Source organism: Zingiber officinale, chromosome 11B, assembly GCF_018446385.1.
Source record: "Zingiber officinale cultivar Zhangliang chromosome 11B, Zo_v1.1, whole genome shotgun sequence".
Taxonomy (NCBI): domain Eukaryota; kingdom Viridiplantae; phylum Streptophyta; class Magnoliopsida; order Zingiberales; family Zingiberaceae; genus Zingiber; species Zingiber officinale.
Genome location: NC_056007.1, coordinates 85,628,229 through 85,650,150, shown reverse-complemented (window position 1 = coordinate 85,650,150; position 21,922 = coordinate 85,628,229). Strand labels below are relative to the sequence as shown.

The following is a 21,922-nucleotide window of genomic DNA, read 5'->3' as shown; positions in this document are numbered from 1 at the left end:
TGGCAGAGAGAAAGAACAAAAGAGAATAACAGAGCTATTACTAAGATCAACCGACGAGTCAGCATCAGCAAGTGACAACGACAGTAGCTTCTCGGTCATACCTCTTGTCGGAATAGGAGGTGTCGGGAAGACTACTCTGGCTCAGCTTGTTTATGAAGATGATGAAATTCAGAACCATTTCGCCCTCAAGCTTTGGATTTGTGTGTCCAACAATTTTAATGTTCAAAGACTCACCAAGGAGATGATCGAGTCTGTAACCGAGACTCAACATTCTTCGCAAATGAAGTTAGCTGTTCTCCAAAACATTCTAAAAAAGGAAATTGAATCTAAAATGATTCTGTTAGTCCTCGACGATGTATGGAATGAAGTCGAGGAGGAGTGGAGAAAGTTGTGTGCACCATTCATGTATGCTGCTGCAGGAAGCAAGGTCATAGTGACAACTCGGATCAAGAGCATTGCTGACAAAATTGGTACAGTGGAGGCGATTGTTCTTGGCGATTTAGATGAAATATCTTTTTGGGAGCTGTTCAAGCAATGTGCATTTGGTCCTTCCAAACCTGAGGAGCACCCAGAACTTGTGGAAATCGGGAGAAGTATAGCTTCGAAGTTGAAGGGCTTGCCACTAGCAGCAAGAACAGTGGGAAACTTGTTAGGATCCAACATGAACCCACACCACTGGAGAAGTATAATGAAGAGCGAGGTATGGGAATTGCAACAGAATAAAAATGATATTATTCCAGTCCTACAACTGAGCTATCAATATCTTAGTGCACCTCTCAAGCGGTGTTTTGCCGTCTGTTGTCTCTTTCACAAGGATTACAAGTTTTCTGAAATTGAATTAACAAGAATTTGGATGGCCGAAGGGTTCATTGTAGCTCAAGGAAATCAGAGGATGGAAGATGTAGCAAGTAAGTACTTACATGAGTTGGTCAACATGTCTTTGTTTCAACAAGAAACAACATTTGGGAGTCATTATTACGTGATGCATGACCTCATACATGATCTAACACAGTCGGTTTCTGTGGACGAAACAAGTAGGATGGATAATGGCAAGTCCAATAAGATATCAACCACCCTCCGTCATCTAGCAGTTAAAAAAGAGTTCGTAGAGACAAAAGACATGTTGAGGTCTAGAATCAAGAAATTACATTCTCTATTCTGCCAACAGCTAAAGTCACCACCCCTTGACGTTATTGAAAAATTAAGAAGCATTCGTGTATTGGTTTTGTATGATTGTGGCTTGCAGATGCTGCCTACGAGTGTTGGTGAATTGATACATCTCCGGTACCTGGACATTTCTTACAATAAAATAAAAGAATTGCCTGAATCACTGTGTGAGCTCTACAATTTGCAAACACTGAAAGCAAACAACAGCCCACTGATCTGTCTTCCAGAAGATATAAGTCAGCTGATTAACTTGAGGCATCTTGATATTGAAAATAGATTAGTTGTACAGATAAAAAAGATAGGAAGGCTAACATCTCTTCAAGAATTATCTGAATTCCAAGTGCGAAAGGAAGTTGGATTCAAGATCACGGAGCTAAGTGGTTTGAAGCAGCTTCATGGAAAACTCAAAATTACTAATCTGGAGAATGTTGAAAGTAAAGAAGAGGCTGAAAATGCTCAAATGAAGAACAAAGAGTACCTTGATGTTCTAGAGTTGGAATGGAAATTTGATCCCAAGTTGGAGAACAAGTTAGTTGCCATGGAGGAGGTACTTGAAGGACTCCAACCACATGAGTCACTAAAACAATTACAGATCAAGAGGTATTGTGGTGCTAGATCACCCAGCTGGATGAAAAAGGAGTTATCCAACTTGGAAAGACTTGAGTTGAGTTTCTGTGAGAGTTGGAAAGATATTTCCTGCACTGCATTGCTGCCTCACCTCAAGGTCTTCCACATTTATCAGAGCATGTGGTTCTCGAAATCATGTTTTGAGGTATGTGGTTCTAGAGAGAGCAAATTATTTCCTATACTAGAAGAGCTACAGCTGAGTTACATGAATGCATCGGAAGAATTGCCCAATCTTGGACGATTTCCTTGTCTGAGGGTTGTTCGAATGACAGGAATAAAGTCATTGAAACACATTGATTTTACAGCATCCGGTGCCATAGAAAATTCCTTGTTTCCTATGCTAGAAGAGTTGGATTTGAGATACATGCCTGCGTTGGAAGAGTTCTGCAGTCGAGGACATTTTCCACGTCTCAGGGTTCTTTGCATGGTAGCAATGCCGTTGTTGAAACACATTGGTTTTGCATCAGTTCATGCCACAGAAAATGATCTGTTCCCTGCGCTAGAAGTGCTAGAGCTGATGGACTTACCAGCTTTAGAGGAGCTCCCTGATCTCTGTTCACTTCCATGTCTCAAGTCTTTTCACATGAGAAGGATGTCTATGTTAAAACATATTGATTTTGCTTTATACGGTTCTACAGAAAAAGTAATACTTCCAAGGGTGGAGACGCTAGTATTGGATGACCTGGAGGCACTCGAGGAGCTTCCTAGTAATCTCGGACGACTTCCATGTCTGAAGGTTCTTAAGATTGTAAAGATATCAGCAGTGAAACAGATAGGCCATGGGTTCTTTAGCACTGAAGTTATAACCAAGTGTTTTCTTAGCTTGGAAAATCTCTGGATCAGCGACATGCCGGCATGTGAAAGGTGGTGTTGGATTGGCGGCAGCGAGCTATTTCCAAGCTTACAAAAACTTACTATCTATGAATGCCCCAAGCTCGAGAGGTTACCTCCTCTCCCTCCTTCGCTTATATATTTATCACTACGAGCAGTTGGGTTAACAGAGCTGCCAAGCCTACAGGAACTAGAAACAAATGGAAGCGGAGGCAATCAAACGACATCATCTCTCTCAGCCTTACGAATCAGAAAATGCAACAATTTGACAAGCTTAGAAGAAGGGTTGCTGTCGCAGAATATATCAAATATTGAAGACATTTATGTAGAAGGATGTAACAAACTCATGCGGATGCCTCTCAAGAGATTTGAAAACTTCACTTCGCTCAAGGAATTACAGATAAAAGCTTGTCCCAAGCTTAGCTTGACACAAGAAGAGGAAGCCGCCCTCCTTCCTCCCTCATTCAAAGTTTTCATATTGAACGACTGTGGCGATCTCAACAAATTGAGGCTTGGCCACCCCTACCGCTCGACCTTCTGACTTTCTTCCTCCAACCGATCCTCATCGTCCATCTTCAATGTCACACAAATTTTCTTGGTTCAGATCACATAATATTCTTGGCCTGACCGTTCTTATTTCCTCCTTGGGACCTTCTTCCTCGCTTAAAACCTGGTTATTGTCGTTTGTGAGTTGTGGCTACGAACCTCTCCGACCAAACTCCGAAGCCCTGCCTCCGCCATCGATACCGAAACCCTAACGTAGGCGGGCTAGTGCATCCTAGGAACAATTGGTGAGATATTCACTCTCTTTTCCCGTTTCATCGGTAGTTCTCATCTCTCCGTTGCTGTTATCGCCCATGTTTTTAGATCGATTCGATCCATTTCGACCCAAGAAGTTTTTTTTTTTTCGTTTGCAGATTCCATCTTATTTTGTCATGGCACATTTGAGGTTTTCTCCCATTGCGATTGATCGTCTTTGAATTTGCTTAGGAGATTACAGGTACGTGTCGGATCTATGGAGGAAGAAACAATCAGATGCGATGCGGTTCTTGTATCGCCATCCACCATCGATTGTTCGTGTCACCGGATCGACCCGCCCCGACAAGGTTCGGCGACTCGGTTACAAAACCAAGCAGGTAAAGTCAAGAAAAGAAGCTTGTTTCTATCTGAGTTTACTGCATATAAAAATGTCACTCAACTTTTGTTTGTTCGTTGAGCATAAATGATGGAACTCCCTGTGTAATTTTGTGATCCTATTCCTCTTTTTACTCAAAGATCTTTTTCATTCCAGTAATCGAACATTAAGAATAAATGTGACTATGGTAATTACAAGAAAAAGATTAGGAATTCTGCTACCATTCTTGATCCTGTTTTGTGATCTTGTTAGAGTGTTCCTGACTACTGTAATTTGGTTATGTTATTTACTTCTGATACTTAATCAGTCTATCAGCCAGTATGGAGCTCATGTTGCATTTTTTACAAGTGATAATTGCATTTACGGTGCAGCTGATTGATTTGTCTCTAGAAATGGGTCCTTTTTTAATCACAGGAAAGGATGCTATACTGAATTAAGAATCGCAAAAGAGGTCGTTGTAGGTACTTACCTAGCAGATAACTTTGAGAGAAGGTATGCCCCGATTATTTGTGACCTCTTTTTCCATTAAATGTGGTTATTTTCTAAGTGCATCCATGAATGTATGTATATCCACTCGCATGTGCCCGATGTTTATAAGATTAGTAGTTAGCCTGCCAGCTAGTTGTTGCAGTATATGACAAACAAGAAATGGAATGGCTGGTTCACGAATTTGTTTGCTCCAAGTCACTGAGAATAGGTAATGATGCATGAAGATACCTTTTGTTGTAAATGTGACATCCTTTTCTCATGAATTATAGCAAAAAAAAAAAAAAAAATAATTACGTTCATCTCGGCGCCTCTCATAGTTCGTCCTAAGTTATGTAAAGGAAGGTAAATTACGGGATCAACTTATAGCTGATTCCCAAGTCCCAAGTTGACTAGGGGGTGGGAGGGGTTTTTCCTCCCGAGAGTATGTGCCCGCCGATGCTTTTCTCATCAAACTACTGTTGTAGAAAGAGAGCACTAACACAGTAATAATTTGCACCAAAACAGCAAGCATGCAGTAAACAGGTAAATAAAAGAGAGGTCGAGAAAATGTATCTCCAGTTGAAGCGTCGGCGTGCCGACTGTCTTTAGAGAATTTATTGCAGCCCACAGTGCAAGGCTCTCCGGCAAAATCCTCCCAAGATCCGACAACCACTCGCGCGTCCGTAGGTGCACTCCAAGACGAACAGCGCACTCGGACTCAACCTCAAATCGCTAAAAACCAAGCCTCAGGACAAACGGACAAACTCTCGGTAAGGAAGAAGAAAGAGAGAGGGAAGGAGAGAAAGCAGACTGCTTCGGTGTGTTGAACCAGGAACAGAGGCAGTGTATTTATACACTCTGAAGCAGTGCACGAAGCAAAGCGTGCGTCGCTTCCGCTTCCTGACGCGCGGGTGCGTCGCTTCCTCACGTGTGGGATAGATGCGCTGCCATGCGCGGAATAGAACCAAGAACCAGACCAAACCAGAGACTGGCAAAAACAAACCAGGCCGCCTGCAAGCGCGAGGCCCACGAGCTGGGGATTTGCACTCCCCCTGCGCGCGATGATCGCGTGCGTCGCGCCCGGTTTATGGATTTCCGGCTCGAACCCCCCGAAACCACTTGATTTGGGCTCGGCCCGCGCATGCGTGTAGGCCCCCTTAACATTGCTAAGCAAGAATGGAAGGACTCCATATATAAGCTTTTTCAACCTTCTTGGCTTTGCAATGTGGGACTAAATGCATACACATATGCATTACCAAAACATGAAAAATAGTTTGAATTAAATACATAAAACTCAACAATCTCCCACTAATTCAAATTATTTTGGTTGAAAACAAAGACTTGTCCTGAGGCTTGGTTGCAATGAGCTTTTAGTGAAAATACCTTCCGGTTTGAATTTTCACCTAAGTACACCAATTTTATTCACATAGGTTTGAAGTGAACTCAGTCTTGAACTTAAACCTTTTATATGTGAAAATCAATTGGTAACAACTCATCACGGGCGACGGTTGAATCCTTCTGGGTTGGTGCATTACGGTCATGCCACCGAATCTTGTTTCATAAGTGCTAAGGAGAGTTGCCTTGACCCTCCACACTGCGGCCACACAGTTACACTTACATAGGTGAGTTCTCCAAGGATGTACTGCGAGCATCCTATCATTAAGACCTTAAACTCATTAAGAGCTCCTAAGCTCATCCTTACTAGCAGTCAAGCATCTATGCAGGGAAGAGACTATGAGATTACATCTCAATCAATTTGATGCTTACGGTTCATCCTTATAACTTGTTTATGCCACATTGAACCTACTTCTTGAGATCTCCAATCAGATAGGTTGGGTTGCCGCTATAGGTGAAACCAGGATAGGCCTCAGTCCCATTCCCTTACTGGATCTCTTGATTTTTTCAGAATCAAGTCCTTTAGTCAGTGTATCAGCAATATTATCTTTTGAACTTACAAAGTCCAATGACACCACTCCAAGAGACACTAACTCACGAATAGATTTTAATCTTATTCGTACATGTCTCTTCTGTTTCTGGTTATACTTGGAGCTTCTAATATGAGCTATTATTGTTTGATTATCACAGTGTACTGAAATAGAAGGTATTGGCTTCATCATCAAGGGAATTTCAGAAAGAAGACCCTTAAGCCAATCAGCTTCAGTTACTGTGGTATCCAAAGCACACAATTCTGCCTCAGATGTAGAACGGGTTATAATCGTCTGTTTAACAGACCTCCAAGCAACTGCACCGCCTCCAAGTGTAAAGGCATAACCAGTAACGTCTTTACACTTAGCAGTGTCAGCTATTCAACTAGCATCACTATATCCCTCCAGGACTGCAGGGAATATCCCATACCACAAGCCCAAGGATATAGTGTCTTTTAGGTATCTGAGTACTCTGTCTAATGTATCCCAATGCGTTCTGTCCGGACAGCTGGTAAACCTGCTCAATTTCGTTATAGCAAAAGAAATATCAGGTCTAGAACAATTTGCTAAATACATTAGACTGCCTATTATTTGTGAGTATCTTAATTGAGACACTGCCACACCACTTTTATTCTTGTAGAGAGTTTTTGAAGGATCATAGGGTGTGACGACAGATTTAACTTGGCTATAGCCATATTTCTCTAATACTCTCTCAACATAAAGTGACTGAGAAATTGCTATTCCATCAGTTGAACGAGTCAACTTCAGCCCTAAAATCATGTCAGCACAACCTATATCTTTCATATCAAACTTACCACTTAAGAGGGCCTTAGTCTCATTAATAATGGAAAGGTTTGAACAAAAAAGTAGAATATCATCTACATATAAACATAAGATAATACAATTATCACCTTTCATTTTAACATACACACATTTATCAGAGTCATTCATTTCAAAGCCAAACGATAGCATAGCACTATCAAATTTTTTGTGCCACTGCTTTGGGGCTTGCTTCAAACCATAAAGAGATTTGACTAACCTACAGACTTTATTCTCATTTCCAGAAACTACATGTCCCTCAGGCTGATCCATATATCTCTCTTCTTCAAGATCTCCATTTAAGAATATCGTTTTGACATCCATTTGATGTACCTCAAGATGATATCTGGATTCCAATGCTATTAACACTCGGATTGTAGTAATTCTGGTAACAGGAGAATAAATGTCAAAATAGTCAATCCCTTCTTTCTGTTTGAATCCCTTAGCAACTAGGCGGACTTTGAATTTATCTACTGACCCATCAGGTTTTAGTTTTTTCTTAAACACCCATTTACATCCTATAGTGGTACACCTAGGAGGTAAATCTACCAACTCCCAAGTGGCATTAGAGATAATAGAGTCTATTTCACTTTTAATAGCCTCTTTCCGGTGCTTAGCTTCAGGAGAAGCCATAGCATCTTTATATGTCACAAGGTCACCTTCTATATTATAGGTGATAAAGTCTTGGCCTAAATCCATAGACACACGTTGCCTCTTGCTCCTTTTCAGTTCTGTATGCTCACTAGATTCATCTAGTCTAGAGTAACTTGAGGAAGGTGTACCTTCTACGGATAATGGAGCCTCTATGGAAGCAGACTTATCTCTAGTAGGAATACTAGATATAGACTGAGGTGTTCTCGTCTTCATAGGAAATATATCCTCAAAAAATGTAGCATCGCGAAGTTCTACAATAGTATTTGCATCTATTCCAGAAATTTCTGATTTAATAATCAGAAACCTATATGCAATACTATTTTGAGTATAACCCAAGAAGATACCATCAACGGTCTTTGGACCAAGTTTTTTCCTTCTGTGTTCAGGTACTAGTACCTTTGCAAGGCATCCCCACACTTTAAGGTATTTCAAACTTGTCCTCCGGCCTTGACAAAGCTCATATGGACTTTTATCCCTTGACCTCATGGGGACTCTATTTAACACATGACATGCAGTGTATAGAGCCTCCCCCCACAAGAAGTTGGGTAACCCAGAACTGCCAAACATGGAATTAATCATATCTTCAAGGATTCGATTTTTTCGTTCTGTTATACCGTTGGATTGAGGACTATATGGAGCAGTTACCTCGTGAATTATACCTGCATCTTGACAAAATTTTTGAAACAGGTTCGAGGTAAACTCTTCACCCCTATCAGACCTTAACCTCTTAACAGATTTATTTGTTTGATTCTTAGCTTCAGATTTAAAAATCATAAATTTATCTAAAGTTTCATCCTTAGTTTTCAGTAAATAAACATAACAATAACGAGAGTGATCATCAATGAAGGTAATGAAATACCGTTTATGGTCTCTCGTTATTACACCGTTAAACTCACAACAGTCAGTATGAATCAATTCTAAAATATCAGAATTTCTATCAACTGATTTGAAGGGTTTACAGGGTTGTTTATATTGCACACAAACTCCACATTTTTTCCTATTATTTATAGCATGCTTAGGAATCATGTCTAGATTCATCATTCTTTTTACGGTATTAAAATTGACATGTCCTAATCTGTCATGCCATATATCATAAGACTCAATATTATATGAACAACCAATATCAGTAGATTTATTTAAGGTAGCATTTTCTACATTGAGTTTAAATAAACCTTCATTAAGGTAACATTTTCCAATAAAGGTTCCTAAATGTAATATTACAACTTTATTACATTTAAAGTTCAACTCATAACCAACGCGGACTAACTTTGACCCGCTAATCAAATTCCGACAGACCGTTGGAACATGATGCACCTCATGCAGTGACATGACTTTTCCAGAGGTGAACCTCGGGTCAACTTGTCATATCCCAAACACCCTGGCTGTAGAATGGTTCCCCATGGCCACGGAAGTGCCTTCAATTACCTGATAAATAAGGAAGGCAGAGCGATCAGCACAACAGTACACATTAGCACTTGTATCAACTAACCATTCATTGGGTTGATAGATCAAATTTAGTTCGGGTTTGAAGGTAATAAACCTATTGCTGGTGTCGTCATTAGCAGTCACGACATTTGCTTGTGCCTTGGTGTTGGACATATTGCTCTAATTTTTCTTCTTAGGGCAGAATTTGACATAATGTCCAACTTGTCCACATGCCCAGCACGGCTTGGTTCCATTTTTCTTTTGAATCTTTGGTTTGGGTTTCATCTTGTTCTTTATTTTCTGATTTTTGAATTTTTTCTTGTCAGATGAGACTACTACGTTTGCCTTTGGAATAAAATCCATAGGCATTCTTTTATCATCATCTTTATATTGCTTCCGATGTTCTTCTTCGATATTTAAGGCAATCATCAAATCTTCTAGAGAGATTTTACCTCTCATATGTTTAAGAGTCATGCCAAAATCTTCCCAACTCGGAGGCAATTTTTCGATGATAGATAAGACCTGAAATTTTTCAAGTTCTCCTTCAGCAAGACCATAAACTTGAACTTGGAATTCATGTGTCTGCTCAACCACAGATTTGCCTTCTACCATTTTGAAATTTAGGAATTTTGCCACAGTATACTTTTCTAAACCAGAATCTTCGGAGTTGTATTTTTTATCCAAAGATTTCCACAGCTCTTTAGCCGAAGATGTTGAGCAGTATACATCAAATAGTGCGTCTGAGAGGGCAGGCAGGATCCTCCCATGGCAGAGGTAATCCCTTTGCTTAAACCTCTGTAAGGCAGCACTATAGGCAGGTTCCTCTTCATCAGGTGAAGGAGGATCTGTTTCTATAACAGAGAATAGTCCTAGTGTAGTAAGCCAAAATTTCATCCGTTGTTGCCAACGTCTGAAGTTTTGCCCGAAAAATCTTTCAGGTCTAGCACTAGCCTCATCAGACCCCGATACCCTATCATTTATCATGTCTACTGATGCTTACAATAAATTCTCTAAAATTGTTGTAGAAAGATAGTACTAACACAGTAATAATTTGCACCAAAACAGCAAGCATGCAGTAAACAGGTAAATAAAAGAGAGGTCGAGAAAATGTATCTCCGGTTGAAGCGTCGGCGTGCCGACTGTCTTTAGAGAATTTATTGCCGCCCACGGTGCAAGGCTCTCCGACAAAATCTTCCCAAGATTCGACAACCACTCGCGTCGTCCGTAGGTGCACTCCAAGACGAACGGCGCACTCGGACTCAACCTCAGATCGCTAAAAACCAAGCCTCAGGAAACGGACAAACTCTCGGTAAGAAAGAAGAAAGAGAGAGGGAAGGAGAGAAAGCAGACTGCTTCGGTGTGTTGAACTAGGAACAGAGGCAGTGTATTTATACACTCTGAAGCAGTGCACGAAGCAAAGCGTGCGTCGCTTCCGCTTCCTGACGCGCGGGTGCGTCGCTTCCTCACGCGCGGGATAGATGAGTTGCTTCCTTACGCGCAGGCAGGTGCGCCGCTTCCTCATGCGCGGAACAGAACCAGAACCAGACCAAACCAGAGATTGGCAAAAACAAACCAGGCCGTCTGTAGGCGCGAGGCCCACGAGCTGGGGATTTGCACCCCCCTTGCGCGCGATGATCGCGTGCGTCGTGCCCGGTTTATGGATTTCCGGCTCGAACCCCCCGAAACCACTTGATTTGGGCTCGGCCTGCGTATGCGTGTAGGCCCCCTTAACATTGGTAAGCAAGGATGGAAGGAGTCCATATATAAGCTCTTTCAATCTTCTTGGCTTAGCAATGTGGGACTAAATGCATACACATATGCATTACCAAAACATGAAAAATAGTTTGAATTAAATACATAAAAGTCAACAATTTATGAATCCTGGTAGCCAAGTGAGCGGCCTTTTTATTATAACGACCCGGCCGCTCGGCCCCTTGGCCCCTTGGACGGCCCAACTGGCGGCCCATTTGGCGCCCCCTTGGCGGTCCCTTGGGCGGCCCAACTGGCGACCCCTTATGTCGTTGACCGACGACCCTCGGCCGTGCCGTTACTCACTAGGACTTCCCACCCCTGGCCAGTGGATTTTTACCTTCCCTAGGATTCGAACTCTAGACCTCCAGGCTATGTACTAGAGTTTATGAATCCTGGTAGCCTGGAGGTCTAGAGTTCGAATCCTGGGGAAGGCAAAAATCCACTGGTCAGGGGTGAGAAGTCCTAGTGAGTAACGGCACGGCCGAGGGTCGTCAGTCGACGACATAAGGAGTCGCCAGTTGGGCCGTCAGTTGGGCCGCCCAAGGGACTACCAAGGGGCTACTAAATGGTCCGCCAGTTGGGCCGTCCAAGGGCCGAGAGGCCGGATCGTTACAACTACTACAAGTAGATTGATGAACTTGAACATGATGTGTTCTTTTGGTACTTTAATCATTTATTGAACCATAGACTTTGTTGCCTAGGAATCTTTATCTACCCCTTGTATTCCATTGTTGGTATCCGACAATCGAACACATGATTTCTCTATTTATTATGTGCAAAAATCTTTGGATATAGCTGTGTCAGGTAGTTGGATCCACACCAATGTCAAATACTCATTCCCAATCCGAGCAACATAGGCGTTAGCAATAGAGAACCACATGAGAGTCAAAGTTACGATGAAGCCTCTCGTGGTTCCCCGTAAATAAATCTTAGTTTGAGTGTTTTTTGGCCTATCCATTTTCCAGTGTATCATAAAATTTAAGTGACTTTACAGAAAACTCATTGACTTAGAAGGATAAGGTGAGTTTTGTCTATTGAGGATGGCCTGAGTTTAATCAAACCATTTCTTTTGGTAGCTGACCTATTTTCTGATTCAAGTATTATTGCTTTTCAAAATCTAGATTTTTTGTTTTCAAAACATGATTTCTGTTTTCTTATTCTGCATTGCATCTGATTTCTGGCTAATACGGTATGTTGGCTAATACAGTATGTTGTGAGCAGACCTAAATGTATGTTCGATGAGGGTCAAGATGATGTGACAATCAAATCAAGATGAGGTGACGGTGTATATACAGCTGAAACTCTCACAAGGATTCATGTAAAATACTGAAAATAAGCGAATATTAATAAGAGAATTTTCTGGAATTTTTGGAAATTTTCGGGAATTTTTCGGAGCTCGTATGGACAAGTTAACGGGGATAAAATTTGGGTTCCGGGAAAGCCTGTTTAGGCTACCCATTTAAGTGAGGAAAAGATTTATTTATTTATTTATTTATTTTTTCTTATTTATTTTCTTTTCCTCCCCATACTGTGCGTGCCCGATTCTTTTCTCCGCGCGCCCTCTTCCCTTCTTCTTCCCCCGTCGCCGACTCCTAGCCCTAACCGGCGCCGACAATTTTTTTCTCCACTGCCCACACCGGCGCCCTCTCCGATCTCCTCACGGCGCCACCTTTTCCCTGTGCCCTAGCCGCCAGCCACCGAGACCTTTCTTCTTCCTCTTTCGAGCGCCGGAGCCGATCCCTAGTGTTGGGATCTTAGATGGCTAGAGGGGGGGTGAATAGCCTCTTTGAAAAATACTAAACACAAATTTCTTCAAGAACTTTGTTAGCACAGCGGAATTAGAAAACTAAAACAAAGAGAGAACACAGCACACTAACTCAGAGATTTACGAGGTTCGGGGATAACTTGCCCCTACTCCTCGGCGTGTCCGTAAGGTGGACGATCCCTTGATCTTCCGGTAGATCACACCCCGGAAGCTATCCGGCTAAAGGATTCTCCTTCTCGGTGGAGTAACCTCTCCACAAAGTCTTTAACAGCAGTAAGAAATTAAGCACAAGACTTACAGTAGTGGCTCAAGTGAAATGATCAAAGGAAGCTCACAGCCACAATCAGCGAAGAACAAGCACAAGCAGGAACACAAGAATACAGCCTCTCTTCAAGCACAAAGCACAGCACAGCTTGTTTCACACAATCAACCGAGAGCTCTATTCCCTTCTTCCTCGTCTCTCTTCTTATGCCTCTGCTCTTTCGCTGCAGAAACTCTGCGTCGAATCTCTGCTGTAAACACAAGCATCGCCAATCACCTCTCCTCCTCATCTGGTTCTCTGAACCCATGCCGATGGAAATCATTGGCGTCTCTGGCTACGAACCAATAGGTAGAGGTCAAACTGAGCGCAGCCCAATCGCAATCAGATTCGCCAGTGAACGTTGATGCCTTAAATGCATCTGTTGCAGCAAATCACAGTGAAAAGAGCACTTGTCTTCTTCTCTTAATGAAGCTTAATTTGAATTCAACCATGAGAGTGTGACCTGCAACCTGCAAGCTAAAAAGACTCACAGCACATGTACGGGATATCCTACAAACACGCGAACTTCTGTACGGGATTCTAACTTATCAGCATCTGGTTTCAGCACATGTGCTGGACTACCCCAAATCCGAATATGTCTTAGACTGGGTTTTCGCCCATTCCACAATTCTATGGGAGTAGAAGAAACTGATTTAGAAGGTACTAAGTTCAAAATGTATACTGCTGTTTCCAGAGCATATCCCCAAAACAAATTTGGTAATTCTGAATAGCTCATCATCGATCTAACCATCTCCATAAGAGTTCTATTCCTTCGTTCTGCTACACCATTCTGTTGGGGTGTTCCAGGTGCAGACAATTGGGATTGAATCCCGGCCTCTGATAAGTAATTCCTAAACTCTCCTAAGAGGTATTCGCCACCACGATCAGACCGTAGTGTCTTGATACTTTTACCTAGTCGTTTCTCCATATCAGCCTTGTATTCTTTGAACTTATCAAAGCACTCGGACTTGCGGCGCATTAGGTAAATGTATCCGTATCTTGAATAATCGTCTATAAAAGAGACAAAATATTCAAAACCACCTCTTGCCTGGACAGACATAGGACCACACAAATCAGAATGAACCAACTCTAACACTTCTTTGGCTCTATATCCCTTGGCTTTGAACGGCCTCTTGGTCATTTTACCTTCTAAGCAAGATTCACAAGTTGGAAAATTTTCCAACTCTAACGAACTCAAAAGTCCATCGGCTATAAGCCTCTGAATCCTACTTAAGTTAATATGACCAAGCCTTAGATGCCAAAGATATGCTTGGTTCATTTCCGAAGGTTCTTTTCTCTTATTGGAATTAGAAGATGAGTTATAAATTTCCATGTTTTGCTTTGTGGAAGAAATTGGATTTAAAGTATACAAATTGCCAACTAATGCACCAGAACAGATAATCACTTTATTTCTTTTAATAACTACATCGTTACTGAAAGAAACTGAATATCCATCTAAGAACAGTTTAGAAACTGAAATTAAATTCTTTCTAAAACTGGGTACATAAAGACAATTTCTTAAAATCAAATTTCTATTTCTACTAAAAGATAAGTAGACGTCTCCCACTGCAACAGCCGCCACCTTAGTAGCATTGCCCATGTAGACGGTAATCTCTCCTTCAGTTAGTCGTCGGGTTTCCTGGAACCCCTGCAGAGAATTGCAGATATGATCAGTGGCTCCCGTATCTACACACCAGGTACTGGTAGATAACACCGCTAAACATGTTTCAACAACTAGAGCATGAGATATACCTTTGTTTTGGTTCTTACGAGGACAGTCCGCTTTCCAATGTCCTGCCTGCTTGCAGATGAAGCATTTGCCCTTCGGCTTCTTCACTCCAGCTTTAAATCCCGTACTCTGAGATTTATTCACTTTCTTTGCTGAACCGACTTGTTTCTTCTTCTTCTTTCCTCTCGGTTTAGAAGTAGAACTATTTTCAGCATAGTGAATTTGAGCATTGTGACGAAATAATCCTTCTGCTGCCTGAAGTTCTGTCAGTAGTTCCGCCAATGAATAAATCCTCTTATTCATATTATAGTTCAGGCGGAACTGCTCAAAACTTCTAGGTAGCATTTGGAGGATCATATCGATCTGGGTTTCCCCATCAATTTCTCCTCCAAGGATCTGTATCTCGTTCAGATAAGCCATCATCTTTAGGATATGATCCCTTACAGGAGTACCCTCTTGCATGGTGGCTGTCATTATCTTTCTCATGGCTTCTTGCCTAGAAGTCCTATCCTGATGACCAAAGAGTTCCTTGAGATTATATCATAAATCGTTGGTAAATCTTGATGTCGATGTTGCAATACATTTGACATTGAAGCCAAAATGTAACACCGCGCCATCTCATCTGCTTTTACCCATTTCTTATGATATTCAATCTCCTCTTGGGTAGATTCACCATGGGTGCTTCAGCCTCGGTCAGTACAAATTTATAGCTTTCAGAGTAAGAACAATATCCGTGTTTCTTTTCCAATCTATGTAATTAGGTCCGATAAGTCTATTCAGTTGAGTATGATGGCAAATGGGTTGAAAGTCATCCTAAGAATCACAAATAACTTTTGGTCAGAACTCTAAATTTAGAATAATATTGATTCCTCAAACAATACTATTTTAAATTAACCAACACCTCAAAACACCGTGAATTTTGTATGCCACGTTAGTGTGGACGTATACAAATTCAACATTTGTAAAAGGAGGGTTTTTGACCCATTAATTTTATTATCTTGTCAACCTAACTTTTTGACAAATAAAATTAATAGTTGGTATCTTTTGGTCACACAAATAATAGCAGTGACTCCGATGGGGAGGATACTATTAGGTGTGTCTAAGTGTATACCATTACTTGACACTAAGTTCATTAATAAGATTATGCCCCTTCCGTTGGGGAAGATCACACGCTCTTAATTAACTTCCTATAGTCATCCAAAAATGGAAGTTTGTTCTAGTGATCCACAAACAAGCTCATCCGTTATGGAGGAAGGCACTCAGAGCCAACGCGCAAAATTGTTTGCATCACTTACAAACCAGTAATGGAGACCATGGGATTTATTTAAAAAAAAACCTCTCCCACTTAGTTATTTATAAACGAGAAATTTTAACTGTCACGCCCCAGAGGAGTCCCTGTCCGAGAAAATTTCGACAGCATCTCCCCTGTACGGTGGACAATCTGAAACTTTTCTACATCTCACAAATACCTCAGCCACAGGCGGCTGGAATAATAACAACAAAATAAAACATCACCACGCAGTTATATATATATTCAGCCTCCGGCTGTCACAACCACGGAGTATATAATAGTAAACAAAACAATAGTACTCTGACTCGAAATCCACCCTACTCAACTACACTCGTAAAGCTCAAAACCGACGAACTCACCTCTTCTGGCGTCCAGGCAGGCATGTAGTAGAATAAGAAACCAAATCCAAATCCATCGATATAATAAAATCTATACCATGTCCATAAGTAAATAAATCCAGAACATAACGAGTTCAAACAGTCTAGAACAGAAAAGGGAACCAAACGAAAACCAATCACATCCTCGAGGTCTGCAGGGACCAGCAACTGGAACTCTCTCCTGACAGCATCAACCTGAAAATAACAACAATGGAGGCGGGGTGAGTCCAACACTCAGCAGGTACAGTTGATATGCAAAGTAAAGAAATAACACCTAGCACTAATCATGCGTACAGTCTCCTGATGAATAAAGGTAAATGCCAAACTGAAGTAAGCAGGAGAGAAACTGTACTAACCAGGACCTGAGTATAAGGACAAACAGACCGAGTGGTATAGATATCCTGTATGCATGTCAATCAAGGTATCCAAGCAATGTGCAGCATATAAGTGCAACAAACACAAACACAAACAATAAATGCATCATGCATATGATGTCAATGATGCGTCCTGGTCACCCCTGACGCCAGTCGATCATCTCACACACAATAGTGAGGCCGAGTGGGTAGGGCTGTGACAACCGTGCACTCTGTCGTCACTACTCCTGATGAGTGACCGAGTGGACGGGATGCTGTCGGAGTACACCTATCCTCCTACCCCAAATCATAAATGGGGGAGCGCAATGCTCTCAACTCCCGGTACACAGTGACGGGGAGGAATCCCTGCCGGATAACACGTTATGTCTCACTACCCATGAGTGGACCAACGGTGCCTAACAGAGTCCCTGCTGCAACACACTCTGCCTGAATCGACCACTAACCCATGAGTGGTGGTGTGTGCAGATCCATGTAACTGGCGATGTGCTCAACAATAATGGAGCGGACTATCGCACAGCATGCAATCATGCAAATGATGCATGGCAATAACCATATAAACATCCTGACCTAATCCATATATATAGAAAAGTGCACCCTAGGTCAACGAATCATATCGAATCAAAGGTACACAGAAGGTATAAAAACCTAGGTCCTGAACATGGTGAAGCATGGTATATCACTACCCCCTATAAGCATGTATAAACAGGTAAAATATACATGAGATGCAAATCAATCAATCAATCAAGCACGTACCAAGATTTGGGTAGTGATTAACCGAAACAGATAAGAAACACAATTAATGCAATATGTTAATTTCATTACTAAGCATATCAAAGACAAAAGTCAAAAGTACCCGCCTCCGATAGAAAAGGTCCAAATCTGACTCCGAGATACCCATCTCGCGTCAAAGTCCTGTGATATCAAACATACATATATTTTTATTTAGCTACATCTCATATAAATAGCTAAATAAAAATCTCTAACACTAAATTAGGGGAAAGCCCTAATCATATAGCATTAATCCTACCAAAATTAAATCCAACGATTATTTAGGGTTAATGGCTTTAACCCCAATCATACCATTAATTTAATTCCAAACCTAATCCATTTCACCTTCCAAATTAGATCTTGCTACTAACCTAGTCAACCTGAACTCAATAAAAATTTGAGTCGAATCTCATTCCTAACCTTTCCTTCACATCAGTACACACTACAACATAAGAAACATTTGCACTACACCTTACCTCAATTTATCACAGCCCCCTATTGCTGCTAGAAATTTGTTGCCGAAATCACAGCGAAGTTGCTGCCAGGAACCCTGTGGCTTCCTCGAATCAGCATTTCCTTCTTCGGCGACAGGTTCCAGCGGCTGTTGACCACTGGCTAGGGCTGCACTGGCAATAGCAACAAGAAGAACTGAGGAAGAACATGAACTGGAAATCAATAACCAAAATCATACCTCAACCCTAATTCCCCACCCCACCTCAACTAGGGTTTCTTGTGGCCAGCGGCGCTGTGCCGAGAGGTGGCAGAGAGGAAGAAGCGATATCTTGAATCCTCCTTGCTCATGACCGGAAACAACCCGAGCAAAACTGTGCCGGCAGAAAATCTAGGGCACAGTGAGGATCAGTGAGGGCGTCGGCACCACAATGGTGGTGGCAGCCGGCGCTAGAGCAGAAGGAAGACCGGCGGCAACTCGTCGGACCAGAGGAAGGGAGAAGTCACTGGTCGGCCGGGGCTGGCTAGGGCACAGAGGAAAGGTGGCGCCGTGAGGAGATCGGAGAGGGTGCCGGTATGGCAGTGGTGACTCACGGCTCGCTAGGGCACAATAGAAGAGAAGTATCGGGAGGCAGAGGAGGCGTCGGCTTCTCCGCTTAAGCACGAGGAAGGAAGGAAAAACCGCCGCGGCCGGCGGTTAGAGCTCCGGCGGTTAGGGCTCGGAGAGGGCGCGGGCGGCGTCGGGGAGAAAAGGGTTCGGCGCTCGGGTTCGGCGAGAAAGAGAGAACGGCGGAAAAATAAAAGAAAAGGCAAAATAAATAAAGAAAAAGAAATTAAGAAATTCAACTTTTCCTCATTTAAATGGGGTAGCCTAAACAGGCTTTTCCGAAACTCAAATTTTATCCCCGTTAACTCGTCCATACAAGCTCCGAAAAATTTCCAAAAATTCTGGAAAATTCGTTTATTAATATTTGCCTATTTTCGGTATTTTACATTCTCCCCCACTAATAAAAATTTGGTCCCCAAATTTCGTTATCTACCATCAGCAAGCACTAACAATAGACAGGAAGTATAAATGCTGAACGGTAAACTGAATCACATACCTCAAGTAAAAAGATGGGGATATCGAGCTCGGATCGTATCCTCGAGCTCCCAAGTAGCCTCCTCGTCTGAATGATGCTGCCATCCGACTTTAACCAGCTGGATAGTCTTGTTCCGCAACTGACACTCCTTCCGGTCGAGAATCCGTACCGGAACCTCCTCATAAGTAATGTCCAGCTGAACTGGAACGGGAATATCAGCCAGCACATGTGTCGGGTCAGGGATGTATCTCCTCAGCATGGATACGTGAAATACATCATGGACGCCTGACAGGAACGGTGGTAGTGTCAGTCTGTAAGCTACCGCTCCGATCCTCTCCAAGATCTCAAAAGGACCAATGTACCGCGGAGCTAGCTTACCTCTGAGGCCAAATCTCTTCACCCCTTTCGTGGGTGAAACTCGTAGAAATACATGGTCACCAACAGAGAACTCTAGTGATCTACATCTCCGATCAGCATAACTCTTCTGGCGATCCTGCGCCTCTGACATCCTCCGTCTGATAGTATGGACCACTCTGCCTCACACTGAGCTCTATGAGGTCCCAACAACTGGGTCGCTCGGATTCTCGTCCTGATCGACGACTGAGCAACTATGGTAACAAGAATACCCTGCTCTGTCTGTCCCTTCTCCTCAAGGTCTAACTCGGAGAAACCTGGATCAAGTCTATGACCACAACTCGATGGCAAGCTAAAGTCCCTCTGGACTTCTAGCTAAGTGCATCAGCAACCACATTAGCTTTTCCCAGGTGATAGCTAATGGTACAATCATAATCTATCAGGAACTCCATCTATCTCCTCGGTCGAAGATTAAGTTTCTTCTGAGTGAACAGATATTTGAGACTCCGATGGTCAGTGAGAATCTCAATGTAATATCATACAGGTACTGCCGCCAAATCTTCAGGGCAAAAATAATAGCGGCCAACTCCAGATCATGAACTGAGTATTTTCTTCTCAGGCTCCCTCAACTATCGAGAAGCATATATGAATACTCTACCGTGCTGCACCAGAACAGCACCCATACCCTGTAGAAACGCGTCGGTGTAGAGGACAAATCCGTCCTCTTCCGAAGGTAAAAACCAAAAATCAAAGCCGACACTAGTCTCCGCTTCAGCTCCTAGAAGCTGTCTTGCAATCCTCAGTTCAAGTAAACTTCACGCCTTCATGGTCACGCGTGAAAGTAGCATAGCTATGCGGAGAAACCCTCGACGAAAGGTCTGTAATATCCTGCGAGTCACAAAAGACTACGAATCTCCTACACTGATTTCGGCTGCTCCCAACGGTAACAACCTCTATCTCCTGTGGAACCACGGTACACTCCTACTGGTGACCGTGTGTCCCAAACATCATAACAAAAGACAATCCAAACCAGCACTACTAATAATCACATATAGATGTTCTTGTCGAATCATCTCTAGATCTATGCAAAGGTAGTGTACGTGACTCACCTTGGATCCGTAATAGATCACAACATCGTCCACAAAGATAATGGAAACCTATCAAAACATCCTCGACATACCAGGATCATCGAGTCCCTGAAAACATCTAAGGCACTATAAGCCTATATGGCAAAAACCAAGACACATAATGTCCGTATCACAGACATTCCTATCCATAAGATCTCCGATAATAAATCGAAAAATCTGATCATCAATAACATAAATCACCAAAGAATAAATCCTCCAGGGTGAGAGCAACGCTCCATCACAGGAAACACCACATATGTGGGAGCAACGCTCTACCACAAGAAATCCTCAATATGTGGGAGCAACACTCCACCACAAATAATCTGAAATATGTATCTGCAATAAATATAGGAGCAATGCTCCGCTACCAGCAATCCATGATATGTGGGAGCAACGCTCCACCACAAAACAATACCTAAGTACCCCAAGGCACCTAACTATCCAGCTAGAGATTGTACAAGATCTCTCTACCACAATTCGCTGTGGTTAGCCTAGGATATAACAACCTAGTAACTAATCAAATCCATCATCAACTCTATCAGCATCCTAGTGGGTCATCCACTGATAGGAAAATTAGTTGATGGGTTAATTCAACAAATGACATAATGCAGTCACTCCACATTCTGCATTCAGTATAAGTAGAATCATCATACTGCTACCAATGTATACACCTAACACACATGCTCACACAACATATGTATGATCAACAAAATCCTCCAATTATTATACACCAAACATACTCACAACTCAGGTACATTCAGTATGATACCTCCAACAATACATACCGAACACGTGTGCAAAAATCAATGTAGGTAAAATCAACAATACACCTCAAACAACACTCACATGACATATCTTCACCTATACCAAGAGTATAACCAACATATACTTCCAATAAAGCATACCAAACCCAGGTGCACTCACATATCAAACATAATCAAAAAGATACCTCAGATACCACACCAAACACATATGTACATATCACAACTCAGATTAAATCAACAAAATGCCTCCATCAAAACACCACCGATGTACTTATACTATATCTCGGATTTAATCAACAAGCTATCTTCAATAATACCTCCAGATACATACACCGAACTACATATCTATGATCCACAAGGAACCTTCAAACCATATTCGAACATGGATACATATACTACTTGCAAATGGACAGTCTACCACAGGACTCCTACAACCCAAAACAATCATGATATACATGCAAAATCAGCATACCAGCTCAATCAAAGAGACCAACCTTATGCTACCAACACTCATGGGTTACCGGTATATCTAAACAAAATTCATGCATATGTATCAAGCATGAATACATCAATCAAAAGCAACCCAAAATAAAGCAGCCTAATCATCCAGTAACAACCCTGCTCTAGGTTCAAAGGAACTGGTATCGGACAAGAAAGATATGCACACCATGGTATAACATTGCAAGTCAATGTCATACACTACCAAGACTATATCTAATGGGGAAAATTTTATCATC

The 21,922-nt window shown here is 42.1% G+C and overlaps 1 protein-coding gene across 6 annotated transcripts in view; it reads left to right on the top strand.

Moving 5' to 3' along the window:
- LOC122033371 (putative disease resistance RPP13-like protein 1) overlaps nt 1–21,922 on the top strand; it is a 201,634-nt gene that overhangs the window by 713 nt on the left and 178,999 nt on the right. The window contains exons 1-4 of one of the 6 annotated variants that reach the window (XM_042592376.1): nt 1–3,416; nt 3,616–3,761; nt 4,175–4,252; nt 12,011–12,136. The exon at nt 1–3,416 is cut by the window's left edge and continues 713 nt beyond it. In XM_042592376.1, the coding sequence (XP_042448310.1) occupies nt 1–3,166 (3,166 nt within the window). In that variant the 3' untranslated portion in view covers nt 3,167–3,416; nt 3,616–3,761; nt 4,175–4,252; nt 12,011–12,136. Of the gene's footprint in view, nt 3,417–3,542; nt 3,999–4,174; nt 4,788–12,010; nt 12,137–21,922 lie in introns of those variants that run through there. The other 5 variants (XM_042592375.1, XM_042592377.1, XM_042592378.1 and 2 more) reach the window with 5 other exon arrangements.